Consider the following 12,853-nt stretch of genomic DNA (forward strand, 5'->3'; position numbering starts at 1 on the left):
TTTGACATATCAGGGAAATTCTCTACAATAATTCTCTCCAGTATACCTTCTGCTCCCCTCTCTCTTCTTTTGGAATCTCAATTACTCTAATGCTGTTTCATCTAATGGTATCACTTATCTCTCGAATTCTCCCTTTGTTGTCTAGCAGTTGTCTCTCTTTTGCTCAGCTTTATTCTGTGTCATTTGGTCTTCTGTATCACTAATTCTCTCTTCTGCCTCATTTATCCTAGCAGTAAGAGCCTCCATTTTTGATTGCACCTCATTAATAGCTTTTTTGATTTCAGCTTGGTTAGATTTTAATTCTTTTATTTCTCCAGAAAAGGCTTCTATTTCTCCAGATAGGGTTTCTCTAATCTCTTCCATGCCTTTTTTGAGCCCAGCTAGCACCTTGAGAATCGTCATTCTGAACTCTAGATCTGACATATTACCAATGTCCGTATCAGTTAGGTCCCTAGCCTTTGGATCTGCCTCTTTTTTGTTTTATTTATTTATTTATTTTTTTGTGGTGAGTTTTTCTGCCTTGTCATTTTATCCAGATAAGAATATATGAAGGAGAGAATAAAATACTAAAAGGGTAGCAAGGACCCTAGAAAAATGTGTGTTAAGCAAATCAGAAGAGACTCCAAATCTTTGGGGGGAAGAAAGGGGATTTAAAGAAAAAAAATTAAAAAAAAAAAAAAAGAGAAATATATTAGACTGGTGAATAGAAAAAGCTACCCACTTAATTTTGGTACTTTGGTCTCTTAGAAGAAACTACCTCCCAAAATTTTTAAAGAAGGAAAAACTTACACATTTATATATACAAAAATTAGGGTAAACACGATAAGGGATGGAATGAGTGTAAAGATGAAAATTTTAAAAACGTCTAAAAGAGTTGATAAGATAAGTTGGTTGGGAAAAGAAAGAAAAAAAAGGTGGAGAGGATTTGCTCAGGCTGGAGATTATAATAAAGCCCTGTGCTAGATTTAGGGAACATTTTGATCTATAAGAAGTTGTATCCCAAATTTTTTTAGAAGAAAAAACCCTACGTGTATACAAATAATAAAGTTAGATACAATGAAGGATAAAATGACTATAATAATGAAAAAATTCAAAAAGATTTTTTGTTTAAAAGATCTTACTATTTATTTGACAGACAGAGATCACAGGTATGCAGAGAGGCAGGCAGAGAGAGAGGAAGGGAAGCAGGCTCCCCGATGAGCAGAGAGCCCGAAGCGGGGCTCGATCCTAGGACCCTGGGATTATGACCTGAGCCGAAAGCAGAGGCTTTAACCCACTGAGCCACCCAGGCGCCCCTCAAAAAGATTTTTTTAATGAAAAGTATTAAGATAAACTAGTTAAAAAACGTTATAAGAGGAAAGAGTAAAAGGTAAAAAATTAGAATAAGAAAAAAATAAAATTTAAAAAAAAAAAAAAACTTTGCAAGACTAAAGAATCATGGGAAGAAAGCCATGAATTCCATGCTTTGCTTTTTCCTCCTCTGGAATTCTGCTGTTCTCCTTGCTAAGTGAGCTTGGTCTTGGCTGGATTTCTTGCTTATCTTCTGGGGGAGGGGCCTGTTGTAGTGAGGCCTGTTGTAGTGATTCTCCCCCTGTCTTTGCTGGAGGCGGAATTGTACCACCCTTGCCAAGGGCCGGGCTAAGTAATCTGCTCGGTTTTGCTCTGGGGAGCTTTTGTTTCCTGAACTCTTTTGGTAGAGTTTGGAGGACAAGAATGAAAATGGCGGCCTCCCAATCTCGGGGTGGAGGAGTAGAGAGCTGGGGGCCCCACTCCTCAGTGTGCCCTCAAAGAAAAGCACGCAATCACTCCCGTCTCCCTGGCCTCTGGCCGCGCTCTGAGCTCACCCAGCCTGTGACCAAGTGTCTCTGTCTCTGGCACACATTCCTGCCTGTAGTCTCCAACCCCAGCAGATCATTGCCGTGCTTCCAGGGAGGTGTCCCCGGATCTGCTACTTGTGGGGTCCCTGCTCAAAGAGCAGTGGTCTGACTGTGCCACAGATCACAGTTTAAGGTAACCCTGAGTTGAGCGCTCAGTCCTCTGCTCTGTCTCTGTAGCCGGCTACCCTGCTCTAATACCTGCAAGTTCTGGGACACTTAGACACCCCCATCCTTCGGTGACCCTGCGGGATCTGAGATCATGCTCTCCCTGTGAGGGCTCCACCCACGCTTAGCCTCTGGAGTGATGTCCCTCAGTGGAGCAGACTTATAAAAGTTCAGATTTTGGCTCTGTTGCTGCACCTCTTGCTGGGAGCCGGCGCCTCCCTCCGCGGCCTATTTTTGCATTGCTTTGGATTCACTTCTCCGCAGGTCCTTCCTTTGAGAAAGTGGTCGATTTTCTGTTTCTAGAATTGCCGCTCTTCTTCTTTCCGATACTCTGTTGGATTTGTAGGTGTTTGGAATGGTTTGATAAACTATCTAGCTGATCTCTTGCTACCTGATGTCATTTCAGCCTGCTGCTTCTCCACCATCTTGACTCCTCCCCACCTTTTTCTTTTAAACAGGGTATGTTTCTTAGCTGTCTTCCCCAAACAATGTGCCAGCTCTCTTTTAGGCCCCATGGACTACCTCTAAATGACTCTGTCTTGTGTGTTCTGCACCTGCACTCCACATACTCACTGACTAATTAAGATGTCTTTGATTATAAGAAACAGTTCCATTAAAACTAGTTTAGTAGGGAAGAATTTTATTTTATGATTATTTACTCATTCTTTCATCAGATGTATATTGTGTTAGGCACTCTGTGTCAGGTGCTATTCTAGGAGTTTAAGAATACAAGGAAATCTCACATTAATCCAAGAGCAAGATTCATGGTATATCTAATAAAACCTGTTTTTAGGGGGGGTTCTGAGGACCTTAATATTGGCCAAATGTTGACCCCTTAGTGGTTCTCAAAATTTAGAGTATACCTGGAACTTCAGTCACCTGGAATGCTTCTTAAATGTGGGGCCCCACTCATAGAATAATTTGCATGTCTAACAAGTTCCCCAGTAATTTATTTATCTAATTGATTCACTTTTGAGCTACATGTGGATGTTTTCTAACTCCCTTCTGCCGCCAGGGGTGTCTGATGTCCATCAAAGGATGTTTGAGTCAATCTTTTTTGTTTTTTTTAAAGATTTTATTTATTCATTTGACACACAGAGAGAGATTATAAGTAGAGAGGTAAGCGGAGAGAGAGAGGTAAGCAGGCTCCCCGCTGGGCAGAGAGCCCGATGCGGGACTCAATCCCAGGACCCTGAGATCATAAGTGCAGTTGAAGGCAGAGGCTTAACCCACTGAGCCACCCCCCAGGTGACCCTGAGTCCATCTTTCATTTAGAGAGCACGTTTTTGGGGCACCTGGGTGGCTGAGTCAGTTAAGCATCCGATCCTTGGTTTCAGCTCAGGTCGTAATCTCATGGATGTGAGACCCAATCAGGCTCTCTGCTCAGCGGGAATCTGCTTGAAGAGTCTCTCCCTCTCTGCCTCCCCCTACTTGTGTGCACTCTCTCACTACCCCCATCTCAAATAAATAAACCTTAAAAAAAATAAAGAGCATGTTTTCTGGGGGGCAGTTAGTCTTGAAGGGCATAAAGGTAGATACAGGCTACGAAACATGCTCAGTAAAACATACAGCCAGCATGCCTGGGTGGCTCAGTTGGTTAAGTGTCTGCCTTCGGCTCAGGTCATGAACCTGCTTCTCCCTCTCCTTCTGCCTGCAACTCTGCCTGCTTGTGGTCTTTGTCAAGTAAGTTCAAAGAAAACATGTAACTCGTGGCTGGTTGTGTGTTGTAACCATTTATTTTTCTATAGTTTCTCTTCCTTTCCCCCCCACTCAGTCTTTCTTACTCTTTGTGAGACTCCTGTTTTTCTATCTTATTTTTTTTTCTTTTAAATGTTTTATTTATTTATGTGACAGAGAGAGAGACACAGTGAGAGAGGGACTACAAGCAGGGCGAATGGAAAAGGGACAAGCAGACTCCCTGCTGAATAGGGAGCCCGATGTGGTTCTCCATCCCAGGACCTTGGGATCATGACCTGAGCAGAAGGCAGATACTCAATGACTCAGCCACCCAGGCACCCCTGTGAAACTCCTGAAAACTTCTTTACAAAGTGAAGTTTTGTGAAACTTATTTACAATGTCTGAATGTACTTTGAAAAGGGGGAGGTACTGTGTTCTCACTTTCTACAACTGTTTTCTTTCTTGAAGTTTACACAAAGAATACACATTCATCTCAATGATTCTCTCCTTTAATTTGGATTAGTCAGACCTTCACATCATAGGGTTTTTTTGGTGGGGAAGGAGTAGCTTGAATTTTTTATTTTAACCTTGGGGAAAATGTTGGAAGGTGTGAGACTTGAAGTAGTGCAAATTTGAAGTGGGGCAGGGGTAGTAAGAAATAGAATAGATACGGTTGAGTAAAAGAAACCTGTAAAGATGAAAAATGTTTTAATGGGAAAGAAACTTTCAGAATTAATATCCAGTTTTCCTGAAACAGATGTTGTGTAGAATGTCAGGGCAGAGGTAAAACACAGTGGTCAAATCAAAGAAAACAAAATAAAACAGGACAGTAGAACAGAAATGGTCAGGAAGAAGCCATTGGTGGCTTTTGTGTGAATTCTTCAGGTTGATGATTAGAAAGATTTGTGATAAGTAGAGCTACCCAGTGATGACTGTACTTAGTAGTAGTTTTGCCAGGAATAAAAAAAGAGCAATATTTATTCCTTATTCTGGGATGGTTCTTTCCAGAGTGCTTTTATTCTCTTAATCTTTGCAAACAAATTGGATAGGTGTTCTTTCTCACCATTTCACTGAGGATGAAATTTGGTAGACATTTGACTTGATGAGTAAAGCCTAGGTTATTGAGGTCATGAGGCTAGGTCTTAAAACCCAAATCTAGCTCCTTATGTTTTTCCTTGAAAATGAGGTTCTCTTACTGTTTTCCAGTATTAGTTTTATTTTGTTAGCCAGAAGCCTGTGTCATCTTTGACTCTGTACCATTGTTTCCTACCTTTCATTTACCAGATTGGTCTTCTAGCTGTTTTCTTGTCTTTTCTCTGTCCCTCTTTGCCATCACATCCACTGTAGTTCAGGCAGCCTCTGCCTCTTGCTTGCCCTGTTATCTGTAAATGGAGTTATTGCCAGATTCTACCTTTTCCCTCCTCCATTCTGTACATTTGTGAACTTTGGAAAACTGACCTGTTCATGTCATTTACCCACCTGATTCACACTCCTTGGTCTGGCTCCAAACTATATTTCTTCTGATCTTCCACTTTTTCCCCATGTATACTCTCCTTGAACCACATAAAACTAAATGTTGTTCCCTACTTATAATATTCTCTGAACATTTCCAGGTATTACAGAACCATTGTGAATGGATTTTCTCATGACCCTGAATCTTAAATTAGAGTTTAAATTGTCTTTGATATTCTTGCTTTAGAGGGCAAAGCAGTAAACTCAAATGTAGTTACCTGTCCAAGAGTTAAAATTGGCGAGGGTGTGGAAACTGTTATTTACAAGGACAGATTTTAAGCTATTAAAAAAGATTGCCTTTATAGAACACTCAAGTGCTTAGAGATCTGACCAGCTAATGTTTTAGTGTAGTTGCACATTTTTTGCTGTGTTCCTTTGGTAGCTTAATATATTTTTTATTTTGTTTGGATTTTTTTTTTTTGTTAATGATTATTCTTTAAAGCAGCACAGAAACAATAGATATTATACAGTATATGCTGCCAGTTGAGGCATCAAAATTAAGTTTGTGACAACGTTAAAGAATTATTAGAAGCCATTCTAAACATAATTTAGGAAGATCAGAAAGCCCAGTGTAACACATTTCTTGTTGGCTTGTATTCTAGCTTTGGCTGAACCAAACCTGGGCTGTGTGATGTTAGCAAGTTTTGTGACTCCCCTGGGACTCCATTTCCTTACCTCATAAAGGGAGTTGGAGTAGATAAGTGGGTGTGGAAAGGTTGAATTTGTTCCCTTGAGAATATATGGCAGTGTCTGGAAATATTTTTAGTTGTCACACTTTAGTTGTAGAAAGAGGTGCTAATGGCATTAAGTTGGTAGAGGCCAAGGTACTTCTGAACACCCTACAATGTAAAGTATAAGAATTACCTGGCAGTGGCTCATTTTTTTGTCTGCTCAAATCTAAACTGTATCTGTTCACTTGAAGACTTTTCTCTGCTTGGTCCCATATCCTTCCTGATTAAAACCATGCCTCTTTTATCCCTTTGTGGTGTCTGTATTCTCTCATGCACATATCTTGCTTTCTCCAGACTCCTCGCCTTCTCTCCTTTTCTTTTTTTGGGATGCCTTCTACCTTCCTTCTCATATAATTATAATGTCTTTTTTTTTCTTTTTAACATTTTTATTTATTTATTTGTCAGAGGGAGAGAGAGCTCACAAGCTGGGGGAGTGGTAGGCAGAGGGAGAAACAGGCTCCCTGCTGAGCAAAGAGCCTGATGTCACTCCATCCCAGCACCCTTGGGATCATGACCTGAGCTGAAGGCAGACACTTGCTTAACCCAGGCACCCCTGTAATGTCTCTTAAGACATAATTTTCATGTTTCTTTAGCATTTGGTGTTAATTTAATCATAGTTTTTTGTTTGTTTGTTTTGTTTAAAGATTTTATTTATTGACAGAGATCACAAGTAGGCAGAGAGGCAGACAGAGAGAGAGGAGGAAGCAGGCCCCCTGCTGAGCAGAGAGCCCGATGTGGGGCTCTATCTCAGGACTCTGGGATCATGACCTGAGTCGCAGGCTGAGGCTTTAACCAACTGAGCCACCCAGGCGCCCCTAATCATAGTTCTTTAATTTCACAAGTTCTTATGTTTATTTCCTTAGCTTTTAAGTTTCTCAGACGGTGTCTACTCTCTGTGAGCTTTTTCGGTGTAAATATCATTGAATGTTTTGGTGCTTTTCAAGACCTAGTGCTTAGAAAAGAGTTGTGAGAAGCCAATTGTGATAGGTGCCCTTCTGGGTCAGTAGTATTTATTTTGACATGGCCTGAAGATTTCTTTTTATTTATATGACTTATATTCACTTTTATTTGTATGACCAGAAATGTTCCAGGTTAGAATTAAGGGGTTCAGTAAGAGTTGGTTCATTCATTGATTCTGTATTTAATACTTAAATGTGCTCAGTTACATTGGTGGGTTGGGTGGGAAAAGAGAACTGGGTAAGATTGTTTCATGGGACATCAGACTTGTATGGGATTTCATAGCAGGTGGAAACAAGGGACACCATGAGTGCTCAGGGGCACAAACTGGAGGGCATTCGAAAGATACCAAGGCAGCAGCTTTTTATGCCCATGTGTCCTGTCCCTGTGCTTTAATAAAACCACCTTTTGCACCAAACAAAACAAAAAAACCAAGACAAGCTGCGTGTTACAGAAAATTTTGCAGAGGTCTGTTCTGAGCTTCAAAATAGGAGCTGGGCTTTTCAAACTTCAAAATTTTGCTTTTGTGTGGCTTGACTCTGGATTTTAGAACCTAGTTCAGTAACTCTCTTATGACTAGAATTCAGTAATAGTATAATCTTTTTGGGTTAATGTAGGAACTTTAACCATAATTTTAAAATTAAAGGAAAATGAGGCCTGAGTTCCAAACAGTTTAATTACAAACAGATTGTACTCTAAAAGGGAACTGCTGGTATATAAAGTATACTTACATGGTTTAGTAAATTTGTTTTGCTTCCAAGTCTTAGCTCGTGAGCACTGTAATAGCTGTAAGAATTAGGGAAGAAAATGCTGAAACCTTAAAGAATCTAAACTATTTTATTAGGCATTTGAAAAAATAAAATGATCATGTAAGAATTCCTGACTGCCAAAATAAATTACTGAGGGGAAAGATAATCTTATAATATCTGTTGCATTTTCTGATTACAGAAGTAGCTGTATGGTCAGGACAGAAAACTCAGCATAAAATAAGGTTTTTGCCTTATGTTTTAGCGGGCTAGCCCACTGTAAGTCCACGAGGTAGGAAGAAAACAGATAAAATATTTTCCTGAATATGCCATCTTTAGGAAGGTATGCATTCAGGTAAGAAGCTTATTATTGATTTAATTTCAAAATGTAGGGAAGGGCATATAGGACATGGGTATAGAACCTCAGGTTTCTCTACTTTCTGGAGGTCCTTAGAGGAGGTAATGGAGGTCCCTAGGTTATGATAATGGATTTTCAAGTTAGAGAAACATTAAAGGTGATGAAAACTTTCACTGAATTTTTGTGGTATCATATGCCATTGTCTCCTTTCAGCCTTAACAGCTTCATGAGATAAGTTTTATAACATCTATATTTTATAGGTGAGGAAGCAGTCTCCGATTTAAATTATTTGTCCAAGATCAGACAGTTAAGGTTGTACCAGGTATGTTTGATTCCAGAACTCTCTGAATTATATATTTTTTTATTAGGGATACACCTGCTTCAAGGGTTAAAATGTGAAGGGAGGAGATTAAAAAAAAAAAAAGATTTTATTTATTTATTTGACAGAGATCACAAGTAGGCAGAGAGGCAGGCAGAGAGAGAACAGGGGAAGCAGGCTTCCTGCTGAGCAGAGAGCCTGAAGTGGAACTCGATCCCAGGACCCTGAGATCATGACCCAAGCCAAAGGCAGAGGTTAACCCACTGACCCACGCAGGTGCTGGAGAGGAGATTTAGTTATTCAGATGAAAAGCAACACCTTCTTTTGGGTGGATGCAGTGACTTAATGTAAAATTTGGGTTGCATTTCGAAATGAGCATATGAAAAACTTCATGTAATATGGATATACACAGTGAGTGTTCTTTGTAATTATTGCTGCCTCACTCTGTGAGGGAGAAGGAGAGGGAGAAGCAGGCTTCTGTGAAGTAGGGAGCCTGATGTGGGGCTGGATCCCAGAACCCTGGAATCATGACCTGAGCTGAAGGCAGACGCTTACTGACTGAGCCACCCAGGAGCCCCTGGACAGAAACTTTGTAAAATAATGACATTGTTCATATTCAGGCATAATACTGCATTATACTCTTCTGAACTCTTGAAATTGCAAGCAGGGTGATCCATAACCCTTTGTCTTTTCCTTTCTTCCTCTTTTAGACCTAGTCCTTTCCTGTGTAAACCTTGGTATTTGTTCCCTTTTCTTTTTCTTTTTCTGTTTTTTTTTTCCCCCCTGTTGGCTCCTTTGCATGGCTCCATGTAGAAGCATTCTTTTGGATCTATGTTACTTTCCCTTCTCTGTACCTGATAGTCCGTTTCTAGCTATGCTAGATACCTGCTGCTTCAAAATTTAGTATTTTTAGTTTTTTTCTTTCTGCTTTGGATCACACTCAAAACTCCACCTGGTCAGTGAAGCAAACGCCTCTAGCTTTCACTTTCGTTTATCTCTCTGTCCTTTTAAAGGGACATCCTTCACTCCCACATGCATACTGTTTGTACTTGGGTTGTCTGTTCTGAATTCCTTAGGGCACAATCTGATTTTGTTCTTTTGACAGTTGTGCATTATGTTCACTGCCTCATGTCTTTGTACTTTGCCGATAATGAAATAAACAAATTTAATTTGTTTATATGTAATAATTTTGTGAGAATATATTTAATATTAATTAATATGGAGAATACCTAAAATGCAATCCATGGTCCTTTTTATTGTGTTTGGACCAATTTTATTAGAAAATCCAGAATAGTGGAGTAATAAAAATAGTCCATTTTAAGTTTCCTTCATAATATGACTAAGATAAAATTGTTTATTAACAAAACTGCTCAGCTGGGTTTTGTGAAAACATGTAAAAGAATAGTCATGATAAAAACTTTAGTTCTTGTATTGGGGAGACATACAACTTTTACAAGTGTATCTAAAGGACGCTGGAAATAGTGTAAATAAATACTCAAACTGTGTGGGAATGAAGGTCTTTAGAAAAAAAAAACAGCCCAGCAAATTTCAAATAATATTTAGCATGAAGTGAATTCCGTGTTACTAGGTTGGACTGTATCTCAAAAGTTCACTGAAATGATGTGTGATTTATAGAACAAACTAAATATATTGAGGGATCACGGAGTGATTTAGTGTCATTTATATCAGTTTGAGAATCCTCTTGAAGGATAGGCGTTGTCAAACAGCTTAGAAGTATTATAGGTCATTGTGTGAGAAAGAATTTTAGGTAATGGGAAGGGTCTCTCTTCCACCTTACCTGTCCCTGCTACCAGAGGAGTGTAGTGTAGTATTGGTGGGGCTGTCTAGTGACCAAGTAAGTCCCTGTGTGTGATGAGGGACTGTGTTGGAGTGTCTAGAGAAGTAGATTGGTTGTGTTAGATAGACTTTTTTTTTTAGGTTCCTGGAGAAGAGAGATAGCTTCAGGCAGGGGACTTTAGTAGGAGACACAGGCTGTTGTACAGGTATTTTTGCTTGTTAAGTGTTCATTAACTTGGGAACCTAGTATTTTCCAGGCTAGAGGGAGGATATGAAGTAGTCCTCATGGAGAGCTAGAATCACTTGGAGTACTGCCTAAGCCCTGGTGGTCCACCCACCTTTGTGACCTCGTGTAAACAGGAGGGTCTGTTTGGATAGATTTGTCACCATTCCGTGTGCATTTACCCCTGTCAGGCCAGGTTTGAGCCTAGGTGTCCACTAGTTCATGGCTGCCTTAGGCTGGAACACCCATTCCTGATTTAGCCTCACACAACTGGAATTGCAGGGTCATCTTCACTGATTGACATGGGCAACTTTAAGCTGGAAGAACCTCTTGGGGCACTTTCCCTGGGGGAAGGATGGTAAGTTTTAGATCCTGAGGGCTTCTCTTAGGAGTGCCAGAGAATATGATGGGAAGAGTTAGATTTGAAGTGTGCAAAGGAATAAGATTGGAAACAAAACAGAGCTCCATTTGAACAGATAGTGGAGTGTTACTGCTTTGAAATCTGTTCTTCTGGCTCATGAAAGAGGAGGGTAGTTTTTTCTTAGAAAACTTTAATTTGCGAATATATAACAAAAACCTACATTTAGGGCACCTGGGTGGCTCAGTGGGTTAAGCCTGTGCCTTTGGCTCAGGTCATGGTCTCAGGGTCCTGGGATTGAGTCCTGCATCGGGCTCTGCTCAGCGGGGAGCCTACTTCCCCTCCTCTCTTTGCCTGCCTCTCTGCCTACTTGTGATCTTTCTCTCTCTGTCAAATAAATAAATAAAATCTTATTAAAAAAAAAAAAACAAACCTACATTCCCACCTGGATGACTGAAAAGTGGGGCATTGATTATAAAATACATCCTGTTTTATATTCAGATTTGTTGATTTGAACTTTAATGTTATGTATGCAGTCCAACTTTTCAAACATTTTGTATCTTTAATATTTGCTGGGTATGAAACCTCTTTGTTAAACCGGTAAAGAAAAAATATAAAAGGCTAAGCTGTTGTTTTATAACAGTCCTTTGTGTAGGTGCTTTGAAGACCAATGTGTTTACTCCTTGAAGAGCTATTAATGCATAATTCGCTCTTTTGTATTTACAGTGCTTCACTACAAATATAATTTTTAAGTTTGGCAGTGATTGCACTGTCATTTCTTTGGACTGGAAGAGGTAAAAAGAACAGATATGCTACCAGGGTCAGCATTGGGCATGTCTCACTGACTTCTACAATCTTGAAGATGATGTATCTCTTTACCAACCTCTCTCCATGCCCCCTCCCCACCAAGCCCCTGGCAACCATTCTCTGCTTCTATGAGTTTTTGTTTTGTTTTTAAGATTCTGCATATAAGTGATACCATGCAGCATTTGCCATTTTCTGGCTTATTTCACTTAGCAGAATGTCTTTGGGGTCCATCCATGTTGTTGCAAATGACAGAAGTAATTTCCTTTTCTGAAGGCTGAATAATAATTCATTGTACATATATGCCATATCTTCTTTATCCATTTACCCACTGATGGACATTTAGGTTGTTTCTGCGTTTTGACTGTTGTGAATAATGCCACAGTGAGGGAGTGCAGGTATAATCCTATTTTCATTTCATTTGGATATATATACTTGATAATCCTGTTTTCATAATCCTTTGATAATCCTGTTTTCATTTCATTTGGATATATATCCCAAAATGGGATTGCTGGGTCATAAGGTAGTTCTGTTTTTAGTTTTTTGAGGAACCACAGTACTACTGTCAGTAATGGCTACACCAACTTACATTCCCTTCAGTAGTGCACAAGGGTTCTATTTTCTTCACATCCTGGCCAGAACTTTTCATCTTTTGTCTTTTTGACGATAGTCATTCTACGAGTTGTGAGGTGATATCATATTATGGTTTTGATTTGCATTTGGAATGCAAAATTTGCAATTTTGATTTGCAAATATTTTCAAGTTGTAGGTTGCCTTTTCATTTTGTTGGTGGTTTTCTTTGCTGTGCAGGAGCTTTTGTTTGTTTGATGTCTTTTGTTCGTATCACTCATTCTCTGGTGTCCATCTTGTTGGAATATAATTGTTTTTGTACCTATTGAGAAAAGAATTTCATGCTTTTGGGAGCAGGTGGGCCACATCCAGTACAAAGAGCTTTTTGACTTTGGAGCCAGAAAGCACAAGTTAACATCTTGTTCGTATCACTCATTAGCTAAGTTACTTTGAGTAAGACAACCTCTCTGCATTCAGTTCTCTTAACTTTGAAATGAGCATGTTACCAGCTTTTCAGAAGGGTTGTTGTAAGGATCAAATATGGTACTCTATACAGAAGTACTTTTTAAGCAGAGCAGAGCAAAGTTGGATATTACATTTCGGTTCTCTCCATTAGTTCCTTTTATTAAAAACTGACAATCATGACTCACTTTTGGTTAGAGTAATTTTATCTGAGTATTCTATGTTTGGCAATTAGAATTTTCTGTTGTTGATCCCCTTGTTATACCCCCCCTTCCTTCATACCATTTGTAGCTATAC

General features: G+C 39.5%; 1 protein-coding gene across 2 annotated transcripts in view; it reads left to right on the forward strand.

The window, feature by feature from the left end:
* The window catches only part of ZFAND3 (zinc finger AN1-type containing 3), a 337,147-nt gene that overhangs the window by 43,556 nt on the left and 280,738 nt on the right, over positions 1-12,853 (forward strand). Inside the window, exon 1 of one of the 2 annotated variants that reach the window (XM_032339813.1) lies at positions 10,002-10,720. The exons of the other annotated variant lie outside the window; for it this stretch is intronic. Within the exon in view, the coding sequence (XP_032195704.1) occupies positions 10,665-10,720 (56 nt within the window). The 5' untranslated portion in view covers positions 10,002-10,664. Of the gene's footprint in view, positions 1-10,001; positions 10,721-12,853 lie in introns of those variants that run through there. 2 annotated transcript variants of the gene reach the window in all.

Source organism: Mustela erminea, chromosome 4, assembly GCF_009829155.1.
Source record: "Mustela erminea isolate mMusErm1 chromosome 4, mMusErm1.Pri, whole genome shotgun sequence".
NCBI classification, from domain to species: Eukaryota; Metazoa; Chordata; class Mammalia; order Carnivora; family Mustelidae; genus Mustela; species Mustela erminea.